Below are 23,354 nucleotides of genomic sequence, written 5' to 3'. Positions count from 1 at the left end.
TCCCTACCATATGTACACACACACTAGGGTTTCATTTTTATCAGAAGACAATTAACATACCATTATGTTTTTGGATTGTTGGTGGAAACCGGAGTACCAGGTAGGAAACCCATGCAAGGACATGGAGAACATACAAACTCCATATAGTTGGACCTCTGTGCTGTGCAACAGTAATGCTAATCAATACATCATTGTGCTGCCTATTTTATGGTACATATTGAGGTATAAATAATAAATGGCACACCAGCACCAGGAATGCAGCTGTTGATGGAAATATCCAGTCAGTATTTAGGATAACAGACCCCAAGACTTTAAAAGTTTCATATTGGAAGGTAATATTCACTGTTCAGTCTTACATCAGCTTTCAGCTTTCTTCCTTGAAAAGTTAAGTGAGCTTGAGCATTTATTCATCCTGCTAGAGACAGGAAAAGCCATATGCCACATCTGTCCTGTCTGTGACGCTGTCCTAAGTGGCTCTGATAGAATACAAAAAAAGATCAAACTATAAAACACAGTGAACCAGTTAATAGTCTTAATATCATGCACTGTGAATGAAGCCAAATAGATCAGGAAGACCACAAGCTGGTCACTTATGACCTGCTGATCCAGTGTTATGCAATACTAAGAATGACTTTCCTTCCCAAATGGCATAGAGACATATTTAGTTATATATGCAAAATGGAGGATTTACGGTTAATGTTATCCCAGGCTAAAGGTTTTAGCCCCACATTTTAGTTGTATATTTTTCAAATATTCTATCCTCATCAAAAAAGTTCCTCATTTAAATTTCACTTGTATTCTCTACCCACTGCCTTTTAGAGCATGTCTTCTCTTCATATTAGGGACCAGCCATATTTAATAATAGCGCTGAAGCAATGACTTCAGCCACCATGGTTACTGCACTTAACTGCTAGCCATTATAGTCAGAGTCTGCATTTCTGACGTTTACCTGACCGAAGAGATTGTGTTATACAGTGATAACATATTACATCATAGTACAGATCACATTATTATTATGTACTATCATTGTAACTAGCTATGTATATTGGAGGAGCGCCATCAGATACTGCAAGATCATAACAGCTTACAGCCATGACTCACCATTACTGTTTAGCAGATAGGGTTTTCCTCTCTAATAGCAAAATATTATAACACATGACTGTGCACATTCATCTAGTCCTAAGGAATAAAGAATCTGAAATACTAATACATGACTTATTGTGTTACAACATTTATAGCTGTATCAAAAGTAAGGTCAAGACCTTCTAATATGAATGCTTGTGTCTAATAATACATACTGCACATGCTACAGAGAACACACTATCAATGTATGAAACAAAAATGACTGAAGAAATAAGGAAAAAGGAATAAGGTCACTTCTTAGGGCACCTGGGAGAACAAACAGGAAGCTTTTAACTAGTGTTTTTAATTAGCACAGATATTATTTCCTGAACTGTTCCCTACTTCTTCTTTTTTTAATTGCTGACAGGTGTGTTTGTGTTTCATGACTGCATTTTCAGCCAATAAAATCTTGGAAATGTTAAGTGACATGTCAAATGTCTTTACAAAACCTGTAAATAATCTAATTGTACAAAATAAATTATATAATCACAGATTAATTGCAGCATGACACTTTTGTGCAATACCATGTAAGAAATATAAAGCTTACATAGCATCAACACATTGCCCATTTTAAAATACAGTCTAATATCTATTGGGTATTCATAACAAAATGATTATACTTTGTATGCCTTGTGTACATCAAATGTCAATATTGTAAAGGCAACATATATGCTTTAAGCATTCCAAAATATTAGTAAATGAGTATATTTTACTCGAGAGACTGTTATAACTGTAGGCAGTGAGTTGGGCACTGACATGAACATGGCATGTGGTAGAATGAATACACTTAGCAGAAAAATGAAGATAACTTTGGGTCTTAGGGATTTATGATCACAAAATGCATTCAAGATTAAATTGCTTTGCCAATTTATAATTTTATGATCTTGACACAGCACCATTTTGAATATTTGATATAATGAATCCTACTGAGAATAAAATTTTATGTGTGACAACACTAGTGTGTAATATACACTTTTTTGGTCTAGGAACATTTATTTAAAATCTGTAATAGTGACACTACATTCATCTAAACCTCATCCATTGAAGGGAACTCCAGTGGGCCCCAAGCCTAAATGGTTCTCTATGAATTGTTTATTGCAAGGCAAATGTTCTAAAAATAATTTTCTTCCATATTAAAACAGTTTAAAAATATTTATGTATTTTCTTTACCTTCTATTAAAAAAAATAAAGAGCTATAGAATATTTTCAACTGAATTATATTTTTACATACATCGGTCTAAAATTGTGTCTGAGCTCACTAAAACAAAAGCTTGCTGTGTCTTATATTAGTCTGTAGCCTGCAAACTGAAATAGGGGGTTTAGCAATCTGCTACTCATGTTAGATTTTCATGAAGACAACATAGGAAAACCTAAATAGTGTTTTGGGCATTGCCTGTACATTGGTCATTATTCTTACTGACTGGTTGGGTCACATTACACAGAACTAATCCTAGAGTATTTACACTGGAATACCATCCAACAAAGAATTATGATTCATAGGTAGGAGAAGAACTCAAGTCTGTGGTATACAGTGTGAGAGAGATGACGTGGGTGACTATGCTGCGGAGAATGCTGAAAAACATTGAGCATTATTATCATGAAACAATTACAAATTAATGGCCACATAATAATAAATGGCTTTGCTTAGATTTCATATCAGTTATGTCAATGTTTAATGGTTATATCCCTGTTGTAAAATAAAAAATTAATAAGCACAGTTCAGTGAGTACTGTGAGGCTGTAACACATCTTTCTACTGTGTTCACAGTCAAAATGTGGTTGGCGATTCAAATTGTACTGTAAATTATTTTTGTCCATTGTGAGATGCAAAAAATAAACAATTTTGTTGACCAATCTGAAACTGATATGTTTGCAATATTGATTTGCAGCAAGTTATTGTGGGCACTAAAAAGAATATGTTACTGTACCTTTAGTAAAATGCATACATGGAAATAAACTAGGCATTATGTGGTTAAAGGTCTTGGCTACACTTTTTTCTATACAAAAAATATTTATGACCAATATTCTGGTCATAAATATGTTCTTTCTCCACATGTGTAGGTCATCATACCCTTTCTTTAATATTAATTTAATGATTATTATTTTATTACTTTGAGTTACATAAATAATATAGTGCATTGGGGAGCCAGTGAAAATATTTATGGAGTTTTATCTTGAAACTGAATAGAATAAATTAGTATGCAATTAAGATTTCACTGATATGTGTTACACATTTGCATAAGCAAAGGTCAGGTCATGGCTTTTTAGTCTTTGATTGGAAAAACAAAGTTTATGATCTAGGCTTTTTATGATGTCATTTTTGCCACTAAAGACCTTTAAACTGTGATTAAATGTATAATATATAATTCCTATTCTAATATAGTATATGTGTGTTCATATATGCAAAAGCTGTTTCACATTTTATATTTGACTACTATTTTGATAAAATTGTATTTTATTTAAGCGGAAAACACATTAGTATGGCAGTGAATCAATTGTATTTTTCTCATGTGCCTGTGTGTATATTTAGGCATAAATAATCCTGCATAGATAGACCTGGAATACCTACACCTACCTAATGTGACATGACTGCTGCAATGAAAAAAAAATGTTTTTCTTTAATAAAATACTCTAGTATGTACAGGATAAGAATCGATACACAGAATTATGCCAAAATGAGGGAGCTAGTACTAGAAAGTTTGGTCACAGTTGAAAGCAAAAATGTTTTAAGGGCATGCATTTAAATTCTGTGTCTAAGTGGAATGACAACTGAGAACTTTAGAAGGGTGGTTTTCGAAAGCACTGGAAGAAAAACATTTTTTGTTGTTTTTTTTTTTTTTTTTTAAATAGCATTATTTTAATACTAGTCAAAAATATATGCCACACCTTAATAAAATGTCTACATAGCGTATTATCTATTTGTTCTGTGGTAGTTTAATGCCATTGTCCATAAACAAAACTGAAATCCTCTCACCAAAGAGATATTTATATGAATAGTTTTATATTTTATTGTACCATATGTTTATTATAATTTAATTTTGAAGTGCTAAAATCGAGTAGCAACAAAGATAAATTGATCAAACATGTACTGAGCTACACAAAAGATGCCTGCTCGTTAGAGCTTACAATCTACAGGCTTTACTTTTGACAGAGGGGTTGCATAAACAATTAAAGCCAACCCTTGGGGTTACTTACTAACTCTGTGCAGATACTCCCAGACTACTCTCCTTAGATATGCCACCTAGATAGAATTTTGTCATGATTGCTCTTGTTCCAGAGCAATGTTCTGTTGGTTGCCTCCGAGCTTCAATGAGTTTTGCACAGGTTCTTCTTCCTCTTGCAGTTAGGGGTTAAGAAATTAATTTAACTTCGCTAAAATCAGACGCCCCTTCTTAGCTTCCTCCAGTCCTCGCCCTTTCCTAGACAGGCAAACACATTCCCCTCCTTTCTTGGTGTTGGCCTTTATTTCCAAGACAATTTTAGTGAAGAAATAAAAAGAGTAAAAAAAAAAAAACGATTGGGTTGCCTGTCTCCTCCTCTCCTTGCTCTCCCCTTTCCTCCACTTGTTTCAATGAAAGCCTTTCATCTAAAGAATGTGTTACACATTTTAACACCTTTTTTTTCCAACTAATTCTTTTTTTATTGAAGTGATTTTTTGTACTACACCAGACATCCTTTTTTTTTCCTTTTCCTTTCTTTTTTTTTATTCCCTCTCATTTTTATTTATGCAAAGCATAAAACCTGGAAGCTGATGCACAACTGAAAGATGGGCTTACTTGTTTTCTTTTGTGCTACAATCCCTTGCTTTCCTTTTGTCCTAAGTATGGGTACTTGTTTGACTGGCATGCCTTATTGGAGAATAACAAGCGTAACTCTGCCTCTTTTGTCATGGGACAATTCTCCCACAAATCCTGAACAGTGGGCATTCTTCCTCACACACTATTGGGTGTGCACTGGAATTGAAAGAAGTGCTGAGGGCTGCTACTTCATCCCCTCCCTAATCTCTTTGTTTTTTTTTCTTCCTCTATCGCCCCCCTCACCAACACCTCCTCACTTTGCCTGGCCGGAAACATTTAATTGTCCCCTTTTGCAGTAAAAAAAAAAAAATATTAATTGAAAGTTGCCCCCAAGCTCACCTTTTATGTTTTCTCACTAAGTAAATATTATGTGACAGAGAAGCACGAGTTAAATTCTTTGTAAGGTGTTGGGGTTAGTGGAAATGCTAATGTAACATTTTAGATGTTCTCTTTTGTAAGCCGCTCTCATATTTCCAGGTGGTATGATAATGTATGTTGTACAGGCTTAAAAAACAGCAGGGAGGAGACCATTTTGTTCTGTGCTAAAACCTGCTACCCTGAAACAAAGTGTAAAGCATGTGCCATGGTTATCAGTATTATGTCACTTCAGAAACAAAAATCTATATTTATTTTTATGCATTAGTATTGAATGCCACTTCCTAGCATAGCACAGCACAATATATTTAAACTGCTACATTGGTTCTTATGTGTCCTTTTAAGTTTTATACATTGTTTTTTTTTTTTAATTAGCGTAATTATTTTGAATGGTTTTGTATATATTCAGTATCTTAAATTTTTTATGTTTTCATTTGGTGCAAGAGGGGAGGATTCAAGTGAAGGAAAAGAGGGGGGCGGAGGCTGTGGGGACAAGCTAAAAGGGGAAGAACTAACACCTCTAATCCAGCTTCTGGTAAATAGGCTGCCAGCTTTTAGAATGAGTTTCCTTTCTATTAGTCAGAATATTATGCTAAGCCTTAAGCATTAGTTTTTTTTATGTTGCCATAGCAGCCCTTTTCCTGCAGGGTTGTGACCTGTGATGATTACAGTACAAAGCTTATAGGGTCTTGAAACCCCCTTTGAAGATGAAAAGTCTTTGATGGTTTATATTTATGCAAATCTCTTAGATATGATTTACCCAACTGAGATTGAATAGAGAGATGATTAAAATTCTCAGTTCCTTTGATATCCATCAATGGCAGAATATTTCTTAAAAAAGGAATTGGACAAACCTGTCATTTTTTACTTTTTTTTCCCCCTCTTTATTTAAATAGCATTAGTGCACTTGAGAGACATTTTCTTATCTTCCAGCAAACAGTAAAATTCACATGGCTGACTTGTAAACTATTTTTTTTGTCAATGAAAATGACAAAATTTGTGCAAATGCTTTGTTTATCCCCAGATGATAGAATTCAGAAGTTGATCTAACCCCATCTATGACAACTTGAAGCTTCCAGTGAAATCTGTCCTCTTCAAAGTCCCACACTTCTTTATTAAGAACCTTAATAAATATGCAAAATAATCAAATATAAAAAAGTAAAATTACTTTATCAAATGTGATGCACTGGGCCACACTGTCTATTAAATTGTACAAATGCAAGGCCAGAATTCAGGCTAATTTGCAGGCGCATTAATTCTGCTGCATCATTCATGCTTACTACTGCTGCATCATTCATGTTTACTTGTAGCTTGCTAATTTGCATGTATCCTTAGAGAATTTGCGATTGAAGAAAGCATTTCATTGCTGTTGAGTAAGCCCCAGCTTACAAAGATATATCAAAATATTCTACAGTGTAATTCCTTGCATTATCAAGAAATCGAGGCTTCTATGTAATTTTCCTCTAGTAATTTTTTACTTAGACAGTATTACTTTAAATTGCTCAAATGTGCCGCTGATACAGTTCCAAAAACCACAAATTAACCTATGATGATCAAATATTCCTAAGTAGAAGATTAATTCATTACATTTTATTTCAGTTTACAGAAAACTTTTTACACCACTTAAAAGGCAGGAAGCTGGCACAGCCAGTGTACTTGGTAACTTTTGTGGAAAATGCTGTAGGACTACTCAACTTCAAGGTAAGAATAGATCTTCAAATGTTAATTTTTCGACCTACTTGACACAGAAATACCAGGTGTATTATACAGTCTTTGTAGTTATGTGTTTATTTTGTACAATAATATTGGATGTTTATTAGTTAGATTGTGGTTGGATTATTTATTTTAGTCAAACTTTTATATATATATATATATATATATATATATATATATATATGTGAGTTCTTGTGGATTGGCACTGTGAATCATATATATCTATGGTGTAGGTACCTTCCCAGAAAGACTCAGTTATTGCTCAGCTAATTAAGCATTCCTTCAGGAAAAGATGAGGCGACACTCCAAGTTTCAATCATAAGGAAAGTGTATTAAGATGACATATCACTGTGTCAACGTTTCAAAGCCTCGCACAGCTTTTTCCTCAGGACATGTAGCGAACGTCATCTTAATACACTTTTCTTATGATTGAAACTTGGAGTGCTGCCTCATCTTTTCCTGAAGGAATGCTTAATTAGCTGCACGAAGGAAGCATTAACTATATATATATATATATATATATATATCATTTTTTTTGTGTATTATTGACTAATTTTCCACTTTTATGTACAGTATATGAGCTTTTTCAACATGATGAACAAATATGATGCAGATTCAAACATGCATTTTTTTTTATCCAATAAGGCCTTTCTGTTATATAGTTTATTTATAGCTATGCTTATTTAGAAGTGTTGCATGGACACTTTCATACTCTAAATAAACAGTAATAAGTCACATCGACTTTTTCCAATCACATACACAAAGTACAGTACAACAGTAGTGGCCACATCACAGGTTGAGTATTTAAGTGTGCTGTATAGTTTATGTATCTGCAAGTTCAGGACTGTAAAATTTATTTTACAAAGCTCCTTATCCAAACTGTTCTATTTGCTAGTAAATTTAAGGTGCATACACAGGGGACGATTCGCTCCATGAGTGACATCATCCCGTGTGTCCCCGGCAGGGCTGTGCTCAGTGTCGTTAACGACACTGAGCACAAACACTGAACGATATCAAGAACGATATCGTTCAGTGCCGGCCACCCTCTCTCATCCCCGAACTTGTTCAACCTGGCAATATCGTCAGGTTGGACGGGAGGTTTGGGTGATGAACGGTAACTACCAACTACAAACGGGAGCGTGCATTGGTAGTTATCGTTCATCGTTTAGGAGCTGAAACTGAACGATTTTTTGGACGACTGAACGATATCGATATCGTTCCAGCGTCCAAAAAAAATTGCTTAGTGTGTACGCAACATTAGTGTTGGTTTTATGAAGTTTGTTTGCTTATTTATTTACTATAGTTTTATATGGTGAATAAAAAATGTATATCTTCTAACTGAATATAATTCTTCATGTTTTGTACTGTATTTTTGTAAATATAGTAATCAGCAAAAATTGTGTTTTAAAAATGTAAATTTATTTCTTATACAGTATATGTTATTACAATATCCGGTCAGATGGTCGGCAGTAACCATGTCGACATTCATAATGTCGACATTAACTATGAAGACATGGTGCGACACGTTGAGAGGTACCGTGTCAACAAACACCATGTCGACATCCTCAGATTGTCTACATGTTCACAATGTCAAATCTGAAATGTCGCTATGTAAAATCTTGCTACATTCTGAGGATGCCAATGATTAAGGATAGGCGCCACTGGGAGGGCTGGGGGTGATTAAGGGTAGGCTGTGGATGTGGTGGGGGTTAGGGTTGGGTGCTAGAGGGAGGGTTAGGTATAGGGGGTAGAAGACTCATCAGAACGCCGCTGCTAAGACGTCGCCACCGGAGCTGCTTCTCACTTGACCGTCGGAACACGGAAGAACACTCTGGAGCTGCTGCAGCTGCTACAGGAAGAAGGTAAGAAGCCACTAGATCACCAGGGACTTTTTGTTGACATATAATCTATGTAGATATGATCACTGTCAACATGCTACGCATGTTGACATTTCGACAATGTGGGCATTCTCATGTAAACCTGATGAATGTTGACATGATGACTGTCGAACCAGTCAAACCACACCCATTGTTACAATACTGGGTGTGGTTTAATTGGATATAGCACATGGAAATTGAAAATATTCAATTGTGATAGCTTTGTTTAGCACTAATGTTAATGCATCTACATCTACTACTCAAGTCTGTGAATGTGTAATTAGACACAAGAGTAGTGGATAAAAAAAAGGAGAATATTAAAATGTTAAATCTGGCAACATCATGCAGACTGTTCAATAAAATATAGATTTACTTTTATATAGTTATTTATTTGAGAATAAGGTGTTACTGAATGGCAAGAATTACATACTGCAATTACCCACTCCATACTGTAGCTACACTTCCAAAATGTCAAACATTGATGCTTAGGGGGGAAAATGTTATTGATCAAGCTCTATAAATAAACTGATTCCATAATCAAATAGATCTTTCCAATTTATTAGCCACACAAGTGCACCTCACTGGGTCTAACAACCAAATCAGAAGATCACATCTTGCTTCCTGTTTGCTTGCTGACCCCACTCACCCACATCAATGGGAATCATCAGCTGAGCCATTTCACCAGTATGCTTGATCAAATCCAATCAGATCGTATTTTTAGTGTTCAAAATGAGATTTTGGTTGGCAACGTATGCTGCAATTTCTACCAACTTGAAACAATCATTGAGCAAACCAAGTTTCCAGATTTTAGGGGTCAATCCTATTAGATGCGAATTGCGAGTAGCGAGTTTGTTTCTTGAAACTCGCACACTTCACAGCGAAGCGCGCTCCCGAGAATTCTCCAATCCAATTGAAGATGCCTATTCGCAGTACTCGCAGCAGAGGGGTGCGAATTGACTGCCAAATGAGACTCGCGAGAAATGCATGAAAATGTGGGGAGACCATCCTGGACCCCCCAAAATGGATAATTTCGTTAGCAGGACCATATAGAGGTCTGTTTGTGGGCATTAGGAAGGTACTGTAGGTTATTAAGTGGTGTCAAATGGCTGATTTGTGTTTTTTCTTTTACGTTTTACATATCTCCTCAGTATCACAAGTGAAATCATTAGCACCACGTGTCTGAACCAGTAATGAATACATCTGTGCACCAAGTACAAGATCTGGAAAACATGCATTTTTAGAGGTGCCTGTGGGCTGAGTTTAAGAAGTATCATCTAGGGTAGGGGTTGACGATAATAAAACTGTTGCATGTCTCTATTCTCAGTTACCGTAAACAGAGGCGTGTCGCTGTTGTTGGGTTGGCGGGCAGAGGCCAGGATCTCTGTCAGCTGATAAAGATTTCTGGCCTCTTTTGTGCATCTGCATCGGTCGGCTAGAGTGACCCCATGGTCACCCAGCTGGACGAGGATCACACAGATGATCCGATGCTGCATCCATGGACACAGTTTGGATCAGTAATGCATGCAGGTAGCGTGATGACTCCTGCTCCATTACGATAAAAGTGCTATAAAAGTGCTATCGCAGCAGCTACCGTGTTAGTAGCTGTGGGCCGTATTCAATTAGCTACAAAAACTGAAGTTTTTTCGCCATCTGTGAAATCGGCCGGTTTTCTGAAAAAAAAAAAAAAAAGTTGAAATTGGCAAACAGGCAAAAATGTAGAAAAGTTTTCGCCATCCCAGACCAGGAGAACAAAAAATGCAATATCCCTATTTTATTCTTCAGGGTCCATAGGAATCCACAGGGATACCATGGGGTAATGTGGTGGGAAAGATCCAGGCTCCACACAGTTAATGCTTTCAGCTCCCAGGATGCCTCTGGTCCTCCTCCATGTATACCCCGCCCCCAGCAACAGGACTTCAGTTGTTCATTTGGTGCGGCAGGATTCAGACACACCTTTGTAACATGGGACTGCTGAGGCAGTCCTAAGCTTTTATTTTATGTTTTATTTTATTTTTTATGTTTTTGGGTTGGCAGTACTGAGCGTCTGAATTAAGACGCATGTACTGCGACTCCGTCTACCTCCTCCGCAACACCGGTAACAGGGCTGGTGATTTCGGCGGGTCTGAGCTGAGCTTGCTAGCAGTGATGCTGGGACCCGGACTGCAACCGGACGCACGCAGATGTCAGGTAAGGCGATTCCTCACTTACGGGGGAATCGTGCGCGGCAGTCCTTGCTTCCGGCACAGGAGATGCACCGGAAGCTGCTGCAGTCAGGGCCAGGTCCTCACTAGACCACAGAGGCTTTATCATCTGATGCCGCGGATTGGCAGCTGACGCTTCTGCTGCCACGAGGCCAGCATACCCTGCCGGTTGATGCAGCTTAGGGAGGTACGCGCTCCCCCGGCAGCTCCTCCCATGACCCAGACGCAGTCCCTTCAAAGGTTTTCGCGCGTCTGAATAGCTCCTCCTACCCGCCTCGTTAGAGACGCCCACTATCTGTGCGCTGCTGTAGCGGAGGTTTTGGGCCAGTCTCCCTGTATACCTCTCCCATGGGTCAAGTATATAGTGCTTTATATCCTTTATTTCGGTTTTGGATCTGGATTTTTTCTTAAAAAATCATAAAAATAGCTAAAATCACATAAAATGGGCCTTTTTTTGTTCCTATAGTATTATTAACCTCAATAACATTTATTTCCACTCATTTCCAGTCAGTTTTGACCACCTTACAGCTCACAATATTGATTTTTTTCATCTAGTTAAGGGCCAAAAGGTTGCATCCAGCTAGCTGGCTCAAAACTGAGTGATAGAGTTGAGCACTGTGCAAAGATGATGGTTGGGTTACCCGTTGAGGAATGAAGAATTGACAATTGGTGCACCCCCTGGCTGAATTAATAATTGGTGCAGCCCCTGGCTGATGAAATAATTGGTGCAGCCCTTGGCTGAAGAATTAATAATTAGTGCAGCTACTGGCTGAAGAATTGATAATTGGTGCAGCCCCTGGCTGGCTGAAGAATTGATAATTGGTGCAGCCCTTGGCTGAAGAATTGATAATAGGTGCAGCCCCCAGCTGCACTGATAATTGGTGCAGCCCCTGGCTGGCTGAAGAATTGATAATTGGTGCAGCACTTGGCTGAAGAATGAATAATTGGTGCAGCCACTGGCTGAAGAATTGATAATTGGTGCAGCCCCTGGCTGGCTGAAGAATTGATAATTGGTGCAGCCCCTGGCTGGCTGAAGAATTGATAATTGGTGCAGCGCCTGGCTGAAGAATTGAAAATTGGTGGTGCAGCCCCTGGCTGAAGAATGAATAATTGGTGCAGCCACTGGCTGAAGAATGAATAATTGGTGCAGCCACTGGCTGAAGAATTGATAATTGGTGCAGCCCCTGGATGAATTGATAATTGGTGCAGCCCCTGGCTGGCTAAAGAATTGATAATTGGTGCAGCCCTTGGCTGAAGAATTGATAATTGGTGCAGCCCCTAGCTGAACTGATAATTGGTGCAGCCTCTGGCTGATGAATTAATAATTGGTGCAGAGCTTGGCTGAAGAATGAATAATTGGTGCAGCCACTGGCTGAAGAATTAATAAGTGGCGCAGCCCCTGGCTGATGAATTAATAATTGGTGCAGCGCTTGGCTGAAGAATGAATAATTGCTGCAGCCACTGGCTGAAGAATTGATAATTGGTGCAGCAACTGGCTGGCTGAAGAATTGAAAATTGGTGGTGCAGCCCCTGGCTGAAGAATTGATCATTGGTGGTGCAGCCCCTGGCTGAAGAATTACTAATTGGTGCAGCCACTGGCTGAAGAATTAATAATTGGTGCAGCCACTGGCTGAAGAATAGATAATTGGTGCAACCCTTGGCTGAAGAATTTATAATTGGTGCAGCCCCTGGCTGAACTGATAATTGGTGCAGCCTCTGGCTGGCTGAACAATTGATAATTGGTGCAGCCCCTGACTGGCTGAAAAATTGAAAATTGGTGGTGCAGCCCCTGGCTGAAGAATTGATCATTGGTGGTGCAGCCCCTGGCTGAAGAATTACTAATTGGTGCAGCCATTGGCTGAAGAATTAATAATTGGTGCAGCCACTGGCTGAAGAATAGATAATTGGTGCAGCCCTTGGCTGAAGAATTGATAATTGGTGCAGCCCCTGGCTGAACTGATAATTGGTGCAGCCTCTGGCTGGCTGAAGAATTGATAATTGGTGCAGCCCCTGGCTGAACTGATAATTGGTGCAGCCTCTGGCTGGCTGAAGAATTGATAATTGGTGCAGCCCTTGGCTGAATTAATAATTGGTGCAGCCCCTGGCTGATGAATTAATAATTGGTGCAGAGCTTGGCTGAAGAATGAATAATAGGTGCAGCCACTGGCTGAAGAATTGATAATTGGTGCAGCCCTTGGCTGAATTAATAATTTGCGCAGCCCCTGGCTGATGAATTAATAATTGGTGCAGCGCTTGGCTGAAGAATGAATAATTGGTGCAGCCACTGGCTGAAGAATTGATCATTGGTGCAGCCCCTGGCTGAATTGATCATTGGTGCAGCCCCTGGCTGGCTGAATTGATAATTGGTGCAGCCCCTGGCTGGCTGAAGAATTGATAATTGGTGCAGCCCTTGGCTGAAGAATTGATAATTGGTGCAGCCCCTGGCTGAAGAATTGATAATTGGTGCAGCCCTTGGCTAAATAATTGTTAATTGGTGCAGCCCCTAGATGAATTGATAATTGGTGCAGCCCCTGGCTGGCGAATTGATAATTGGTGGTGCACCCCCTGGCTGAAGAATTGATAATTGGTGAAACCCCTGGCTGAAGAATTGATAATTTGTGCAGCCCTTGGCTGAATTGATAATTGGTACAGCCCCTGGCTGAAGAATTGATAATTGGTGAAACCCCTGGCTGAAGAATTGATAATTGGTGCAGCCCCTGGCTGATTTGATAATTGGTGCATCCCCTGGGTGAAGAATTGATAATTGGTGCAGCGCTTGGCTGATGAATTGATACTTGGTGCAGCCCCTGGCTGAAGAATTGATAATTGGTGCAGCCCCTGGCTGAAGAATTGATAATTGGTGATGCAGCCCCTGGCTGAAAAATTGATAATTGGTGGTGCAGCCCCTGGCTGGCTGAAGAATTGATAATTGGTGGTGCAGCCCCTGGCTGCCTGAAGAATTGATAATTGGTGGTGCAGCCCCTGGCTGAAGAATTGATAATTGGTGCAGCCCCTGGCTGAAGAATTGATAGTTGATAGTTAATTGTTGATGCAGCCTCCGGGCTGAGTAGTAGTGGAATACAGAGCTATGATTAGGAAGGAACCAGTCCTGCAACAGCCTTGAGGCCTGGAACTCTTGGTAAGTTGCGGTCATTACAGCCTTGAGTGCTGGTAAGTGATGGCAGGTGGCCTTTGGGCCGTGAAGCAGGATGCGGACTTTGTGCTGTGTAGCAGCCTTAAGGGCTGAGAACCCGTGGCTGAATGTCACTGTTGTGTGACTTGCGCCGTTGGGTTGACACAACAAGCAACAATTGGTTCAGAATTTTCTTTAAAAAAAAATGAAAGGGGCATGCAGGAGATGCTGTCTGTGGCCATTACAATTTCTGGACATTCATAAACCATAATATTAAAAATGTCAGGCAGCAATGCCACAACCAGCACATAATGGAAAGGGAAAAGGTTCAAGATGGAATTGTCCTTGGGCCCTCCAACCCACCCTTATGTTGTATATGAAACAGGACATTCACAGTTTAACAAACCAACCACTTCAGCGACAGGGACTGCCACTAGCTGCTGAAATGATTGGTTTGTTTGGACCCCCCACAAAACAAGCTGATAATGCGCAGTGGATATTGGGGGCAATGATCCCATACACAAACTGGCTTTACAATACATTAGATGTCATCATCGTCATCCTCATCAGTGTGTGCATCCTCCTCTTCTTCACACAATATGAATTTGTCTCCGCTGGAATCCACCATTACAGAGTCAGACGCTTCTGTATTTTTTGGACTTAAGTGCTGGTAAAGGTTTTCCTCGTGTAATTTGTAATTCATTTTGATGAACATCATCTTTTCCACATTTTGGGGAAGTAACGTCATACGACGATCACTGACAAGGTTCCCGGCTGTGCTGAAAACTCTTTCAGAGTACACACTGGAGGTGGGCAACTTAAGTACAGCAAAGCCAATTTGTGTACGGGACTCCAAATTGCCTCTTTTGAAACGGACTGTCTGACATGCCTAGTATTTGGAAGGTATCCCTAAAGTAGTCATCCACCATTCTCTGAATGGTGACCGTATCAGACAAAGTCATGGTAGACATGTCACTCATTGTAGGCAGTTCTTTCAGACCCAACCAGATGTCATTAGATTTTGCTGACTGATCTGCATCACCACCAGCAGTGGGTCTCTTAGAAAAATGTAGTTTTTTCCTGGCAGCTGTAGAAGGAGGAGATGCTGCCATGTCACATGCCGCTGGAGCTGACAATTTTTTCACCACCAGCTCTTTGCATCTTTTCAGTTTAAGTCCATCGGAAAGAAAGACACAAGGTATGACTTAAACCTAGGATCAAGTATGGTCGCCAAACTATAGTGATCTAATTTTCAAGAGATTGACAACCCTTGGCACCACCAATGTTGCACCACCAGATTAATTGTGTGAGCAGAACATGGGATGTGATCGAATTCGCCCACATGTAATACTCGCACAATATTGCTGGCATTGTCAGAAATCACAAATCCCGAGGAGAGTCCAAGTGGGATAAGCCATTTTGCAATGATTTCCCTGAGTCTCTCTAAGAGGTTCTCAGTGGTATGCCTCTTAGTGAAACCGGTAATGCACGGAGTAGCCTGCCTCTGAATGAGCTGGCATTTGTTAGATGCTGCTGCTGCTGTTTGTACAGTTGGAGACAATACACCTACCCAGTGGGCTGTCACAGTCATGTAAGCTTTAGTTTGCCCTTAACCATATCTGTGGTTAAGTGGACAGTGGGCACAACGGCAATTCGGAGGACATTAATAAGATTTTTTTTAATGCACTTGTACAGATTGGGAATTGCTATTCTAGAGAATGGAATCTAGAAGGCACATTGTAGTATAGTGTATTAACTGGGTAAAACCCACTGCATTAATGGCGGACACTGAGCGCACATCTAAGACCAGCATAGCTGTTATAGTGTCAGTAATCCGCTGTGCAGCTGGGTGTTTGCTGTCATACTTGTTCGCCAATGCAAGGGACAGTGTGATAGTCAATTGTTTTGTTGAACTTCCTGAACTACTAAAAGTAGTCTTCTTACTGGTCCCCTTCTGGGATGAAGATCCACTTATAGCAACAGCAGCAGCTGCAGCAACAGACGTAGCACTCAAGGATGCTTCTGAGGAACAATGGATAGGAGAGGAGTCAGTCCTTATGATATTGGATGCAGGACTACTTCCGATCACGAATGAGGATGTTGATGATGATGCAGGTGTTGGTGGTGGATATTGCAGGTGCTTGGATCCAGATATAAGGGAGCAGCTTGGTGACACTGGACTGATTGTTGTTTGTTTTTTGTTCTCAAAGTTTCTGTATCCTTTCCGATTTGATGAATGCACTGCAAGTGACGTGACAGGGAGGAGGTTTCAAGATGGTTATGGTCCTTACCTCTACTCACTGTTACTTGGCAACGGTCACAAATGGCTTGGCAGAGGTTGTCCGGATTTGGGTGTAAATAATTTCACACATGAGAAGTAGATTTTTTGGTCCTTTTCCCAGGCATGGCAACAATGGGATATTTTCCACCATGGGCAACAACTGTTGCCTGATTTACAGTTTTTACACAAACATCCTCGCCATCAACATCCTCATCACCATCAACATCCTCATCATCCTTGTTGTTATTGCCAACTACATAAATATCCTCCTCGTGCAATTCCACAGAAGCATCCTCTATCACAAATGGTGGGAGGAGGATCCTCTTCAAGTACAGTATTAGAAAGGTCAGGTTCACACATGGCAACAGCGGACACACTTGGACTCTCCTCTGGGTTTTCTGAATTTTCCGAGCACACAGTTGGTTCTGGTGTCTTACTCGTCTTAACAATTTTCATTTTTTTTGTACCTCAACTACAAGCAGAGTGGCTTAAATTTATCACTAGAACCACCAGTCATAAATAAGTTAGGCCAAGGCCTTATCCTTTCCTTGCTACTTCGTGTAGTGAATGGCATATTGCCAATTTTTATTTTCCCTAAAGCTGACTTAGCTTTAAATTTTTTTTGCTTTAACATGGTAAAAGTAGATTTTTTTTTTTAGCCTGACTTTTTGGCCTGACTTTTTGGCCTGACTTAAGCCCTGGTACATCGGCCTTCATAGATGACGTTGACGGCCTTGCATCGTCATCATGACTGCTTCCGGCAGCTACAAGACCGGTATGTGGATCCTGCTCTCCGGTCATGTGACTGTCCTCCATACTCACTACACAGCAGCAGCCCCTCGACAGACAGTAGCACAGCACCCCTGCGCACCTACGCCGATGACAGGTGAGGCTAACACGCACACCAGCCCCTATGGACAGGACAAGTACAACAGCCAGCCCCTATGGACAGGATGACAGCCAGCCAGCCCCTATGGACAGGACAACGACAGCCAGCCAGCCCCTATGGACACGACAGCAGCCAGCCCCTATATACAACAACCAGCCCTTATGGACAACAGTAGCCAGTATTAAGTATTAACAACAGCACAGCACAGCTCCCAGCTCCCTCTCTCTTCACTCTCCACAGCCGGAATGAAAAATGGCTGCGAATCGCGGGACATTTATAGAATCCTAAACCTGCGAGAATCCGACAGCGGTTTGATGACGTTTTGCCTCGTTTTTAGATCCGAGTCAGGCGGGAAAACCCGAGCCGGCTTGTATCTGCCTCGGATCCCCATAATTTGGGTGGGTTCGGTTCTCAGGGAACAGGACCCGCTCATCTCTAGTTTTGAGTAGTTGATTCAGAGCCCACTGCAACTAAATTTGCATATGCATTGTATGTGACTGTTTGCTAGTTGCTGTGTTAATACTGCCTTTTATTTCTATAAAAATAAATTTTGATCCCTTTACAAGTGCGCACCAACCTATGCAGCCTTTATCACTGTTCTAAAAAAGAGAGTATCACCACACTCCAATACAAATAAAATACAATTAGAAATATTTTTAGAACAGATGTTCGGCGCTAGTTGTAAAAAAATTTGATACTTAGGGGTACATTTATTAAAGTGAGAGTTTTTAGAAGTGAGTTTTAAAAGTGATGTTGCCCATAGCAACCAATCAGATTCTAACTATTATCTTCTAGAAGGTGCTAGTTAAATGTTAAGTAGAATCTGATTGGTTGCTATGGGCAACATCACTTTTAAAACTCACTTCTAAAAACTCTCACTTTAGTAAATTTACCCCTTAGACTCGTCATGTAGTGTTGATACAAAGTACAGATGTCCACCATATGGTCACTTCAGACTTCAACGCATATAGGGCATAATTCACAGTGTGAAAAGAAAACAAAAAAATAGACCTCAATAAAGATCCATTCAATACAAATATTGTTAGTCAGTATGTAGATCACACAATCTGTTTTTGATGTATTGATGGAGCGTACCCCACTTACATATGGCAAATGTTATAGAAACATATAAAGGTATCTTTCCTTTCCATTTCTTCCGATTTACTGTTCACCCAGTGTGTACTTCAAAATTGAACCGAGTGAGGATGCATACCTCCACTTACAATTAGGCTGGACTTTATATTCTTATCAAGCTTTCTTTGTCCTTAATAAAAGTGGTATTTTCACCGTCATACGTTCCTCATTCCCTCATGTATGCATATATATGACAAAAGAGGGAACGGGCCATGCATCAAAATATGAAATTATTTAATTAATATAAAAATTAAAAGATGGATGATTTATCTCGCAAAAATATAACTGGACAAAGGTTGGTATATATAATCAAAGCACAATATTGTGGAATATCCAGATATTCCACAAAACTGACTTCAGTCAAAATGTTCCAGAAATAAATTATTGCAAAGGAAATCCATCCATACCATATCAAAGAAAGTCCCTCCACCAACGCGTTTCGATCAACAGGTGATCTTTTTCAAGGTATATTTTTCAATATTGTGATTTGACCAGTTTGGTCAGCATATGGATTCAGATGCATCATCAATCAGATGATGCACAGGGTTTTTCTCCAGGGTCTAGCTCAGGAGAGGAGGACCATCCATCCACAGTGAATGTTCCTTCTTTGGTGAGGGCGGTTAAATCAATCCTAGATATTCAGGATGATGAACTAGCCCCTAGTAAGAAGAGTCCAGTGTATAAACACCGGAAGGTGGCCAAAACGGAGTTTCCTAAATCCGAGCAGCTCACTGAGCTTATGGAGGAGGCATGGGGTAACCCGGATAAACAGTTTTATGTGAATAAAAGATTAACATCGTTGTATACTTTCCCAGCTTCTGAATGTACTAAGTAGGAGGTACGTCCAACTGTGGATGCTCATGTGACACACTTAGTCAGAAATGCTATGTTGCCTATTCCGTCAGCATCTTCTCTTAAGGATTCTACAGATAGGAAATTTGAAACATGTCTTATTTCTTATGTCTGAATATTTTCATCATCAGGAGCTGTTACTCGTCTAGCTATGGCTTGGAGCCTGGGTAGCCAAAGCTGTTGAAGAATGGATGGATGCATTGGAAGACTCTCTACCAGATACTATCAGAAAACAGATGATGTATATCTCCCACAAACGGGAAGCGGCCTCCTATTTGGGAGGAGCTGCAGTATATTCTGGAATTTTAGCATCTAAAGCATCAGCAGCTTCAGTAGTGGCGCGCAGGTTCTTTTGGTTATAGAGTTAGATAAGATAATAGCTTCTTTGGCAGCTTCAAAGTCTGCAGGTCTGCCATCTACAGGTACAATAAAATCTAGGCAGTTTTCTTTTTGGTCCTTTCATCCTTAGGAACGAGCAAAGGAACAATCTTCCTCCAAGCCGTCTAGTTTTTGCAGGACATCCAGGCGACAAACTAAGAGGTCTGGGCCTGATGGGGCAGGCCTCCTCCTGGAGGATCCCAGGGTGGGAGGCCGACTTCTTCAGTTTGTGGATTACTGGTATCTAACAACAACATATGCCTGGCTCCGAGAAGTGGTCTCTTAGGGGTATGCTCTCACTTTCCGGAGGCATCCTCCCCAGAAGTTTTTTTGCACAGATCCTCCATCAGGTGCAGTCAGGGCTTTGGCCCTTCAGAAGGCCATTCACTCCCTGCTGCAGGCAGGGGTAATAATCCTGATTCCTGTGTTGCAACAAGGAAGGGGTTATTATTCCAATCTTTTTTTGGTTCAGAAACAAAATGGGTCTTATCACCCTATTCTAAATCTAAAAACCCTCAACAGGTTTATCAATGTACCGAGGTTCCATATGGAAACTCTCCGGTCAATTATTTTGGCAATGGAGCTTGGGGATTATATGGTTTCCCTGGACATTCAGGATGCGTATCTTCATGTTTCTATTACGCCATCCCACCAACAATTGCTACAGTTTGCTGTCCTACAACAGCATTACCAATTTCAGGCACTGCCCTTTGTCCTATAAATGGCCCCCTGGGTATTTACCAAGATAATGGCAGTCATGACAGCCTATCTCAGGCGTCGGTGAATCAGACTTCTACCATATCTGGATGATCTTCTGATATTGGCACAAACTCCAGTTGTTTTACAATACCATCTTCAACTGACCATAGCATGCCTACAAATGCAAGTCTGCATCATCAATTTGAAGAAATCCTCTTTCTCCAACACATCAGATGGTACATCTGGCAGCACTTCTGGATTCTCAGGTACAAAGGGTGTTTCAACTTTCTACTTATCATTACAAATACACAAGCAAAGGGTATCCATTCTATCAGCGATGCAGGTCCTGAGATCATTAGTATATACCTTCGACATGATGGGGTATGCTCAGTTTCATTTCAGGCCTCTGCAAAGATTGATTCTTTCTAGGTGGAATGGACAGTATCAGCTAATAAGGTCCCAGAGGATACTTCTCACTCCAGAGGTTCATCTCTCCCTCTTGTAGTGGCTCATCTGGACAAAGGGTGCCCATTCTGGATTCCAAATTGGATGCTTCTCACCACTGATGCCAGTCTTCACAGATGGGGGGCAGTGACAGGTCATCACATCTTTCAGGGAAGATGGACAAATCAGGAAAGTCATCTGCCAATAAACATTCTGGAGCTGTGAGCAGTATACAAAGCTCTTATCATGGCACAGGACCTGCTCCTTGGCAGGCCAATCCAGATCCAGTCCAACAACACGGCTACAGTGTCCTCTCTCAATCATCAGGGGGGCACGCAAATTCATGCAGCCATGAAGAAAGTGGCAAAGGTACTGATTTGGGCAGAACGTCATCTTCTGGCCATCTCAGCAATATTCATACCAGGAGTCCTCAATTGGGAAACAGACTTCCTAAGTTGTCAGGGCATATACACTGTAAAGTGTTCTCTCCACCCGGGAGTGTTTCAGCTCTTGGTGAACAAATGGGGACTACCAGACATAGACCTCATGGCATCACATCATAACCACAATGTCCCCAGGTATGGGTATAGGTCCAGAGACCCATCATCAGCAATCATGGAGGCACTGGCAGTAAGATGGGACTTCAAGCTGGTGTATCTCTTTCCTCCAATTTCCCTCATCCCAAGAGTCCTCAGGAAATTCAACCAGGAAGGCGGAACAGTAATACTAGTGGCTGCAGCTTGGCCTAGACGTCATTGGTTCACCGATATACAGAATCTATCCATAGACAGTCCATATCCTCTTCCTCTACCTCGTCTGGCATTGACGGCGTGGCTCTTGAATCTTCCATCTTAAGAGCCAAAGGTTTCTACAGCTATGTGATTCAAACGATGCTTAGGGCACGAAAGCCTGCCTCTGCCTGCATCTATTACTGGGTTTGGCATTCTTTTGGTCAGTGGTGTTACCACAGGAAGTATGATCCTAAGGTATTTAGGGTTTCCCAGGTGCTGGGTTTTCTTCAGGTTGTTTTAGACCTTGGTCTTTGCCTGGCCACTTTGAGAGTGTTTCTGCATTGTCAGTCTGGTTCCAGAGAAAGATTGCTTCAATACCAGATGTTAGAATTTTTTTTCAGGGAGTTCTACGAGTTCAGCTGCCTTTTGTGCCACCGGTAGCACCGTGGGATCTGTTTTTGGTTCTTAAGGGGTTACAAGCTCCCCCATTTGATCCTCTGGACTCTGTAGACTTGAAATGGTTGACAGCATATACATTCTTTCTCCTTGCTATCTCTACTGCATGCAGAGTCTCTGATTTGGCAGTGCTCTCTTCTCACTCCCCATTTTAGACTTTTCACCAGGATAGAGCTGTTCTTCGTACAATGGAGGCTTACCTTCCTAAGGTAGTGTCCCGTTTTTATGTAAATTAATACATTTTAGGTACAGCTTTTCAGGCTCTAGACCTCTCTGTAGGTGAAGTCTCCCTGGATGTAGTTTGTGCTCTCCGTATCTATGTGGAGTGACAGCACATTCTACTCAGTATGTAGGGCCATCATGGGCATTTAGTCATGGTGCCTTTGCTGAACAATTGTGCAAGGCAGCCACGTGGCCTTGTGTCCTCACTTTTCTCCTTTCTGCTCAGGAGCATTCCCCACCCTTAGGGGAACTGCTTTAGGACATCCCACGGTATCCCTGTGGATCCCTATGGACCCTGAAGAAGAAAATAAGAGTTATGGTAGACTTAGCATAGATAACTCTGTTTCTTCGAGGTCCACAGGGCACCCATCCTGACGCACCTGGCTGCATTGGGTATTTTTTCTTTCGGTCATGGGTTCCCTCATCTTGTGTGAGAGTGCTTCTGGTGTACGATTGTTCTTCCTTCTCCTCTTTCCTTCTCCTGCCTTGAGGCTTGTTTACAGAACTGAAGGCCTGTGGCTGGGGTATATATGGAGAATGGAGGAGGACCCGAGGCATCCTGGGAGCTGAAAGCTTTAACGGTTTGGTGCCTGAATCTCTCCAACCACATTACCCCATGGTATCCTTGTGGACCCTATAGACCTTGAAGAAAAAGTCATCAATTGTAATTCTACCATAACTCTTGTTTTTGGCTAAGAATGTGGGGATTTCTTTCAGAACCCCCCCTAATGATAAATGACCCCAAAAAATTTCATAAGATGTATACTTTGGCAAAAAACTACAGCGCAAATTTTGGGTGAAAAATGAAAAACTGTTGAAAATCATAGAAAGCTATTTTTTCCCAGGAAATTACTGTTCCACGTAAATTGGGGGTACATTAAAATGGGTGCAATTTTAAAAACCATTAAAAAAACCAAACTGCTGCGACTGCATGTGATGTTTAAAACACTTGACGCATTCATACCCATAATCAGACCCAATACGTTAAAAACATTTTCAACAATTTTTTTTTCACCCAAAATTTGCACGGTAATTTTTCGCCAAAAGTATG

General features: G+C 40.6%; 1 protein-coding gene across 2 annotated transcripts in view; it reads left to right on the top strand.

Moving 5' to 3' along the window:
- CLYBL (citramalyl-CoA lyase) overlaps positions 1-23,354 on the top strand; it is a 576,496-nt gene that overhangs the window by 406,357 nt on the left and 146,785 nt on the right. For both annotated transcript variants that reach the window (XM_088456621.1, XM_088456629.1), the window contains exon 4: positions 6,893-6,994. In XM_088456621.1, coding sequence (XP_088312747.1) covers positions 6,893-6,994 — 102 coding nt within the window. The remainder of the gene's footprint in view (positions 1-6,892; positions 6,995-23,354) is intronic.

Source organism: Taudactylus pleione, unplaced genomic scaffold, assembly GCF_031769625.1.
Source record: "Taudactylus pleione unplaced genomic scaffold, aTauple2 ptg000041l, whole genome shotgun sequence".
In the NCBI taxonomy this organism is placed as follows: Eukaryota; Metazoa; Chordata; class Amphibia; order Anura; family Myobatrachidae; genus Taudactylus; species Taudactylus pleione.
This window is presented reverse-complemented; position numbering and strand designations above follow the sequence as displayed.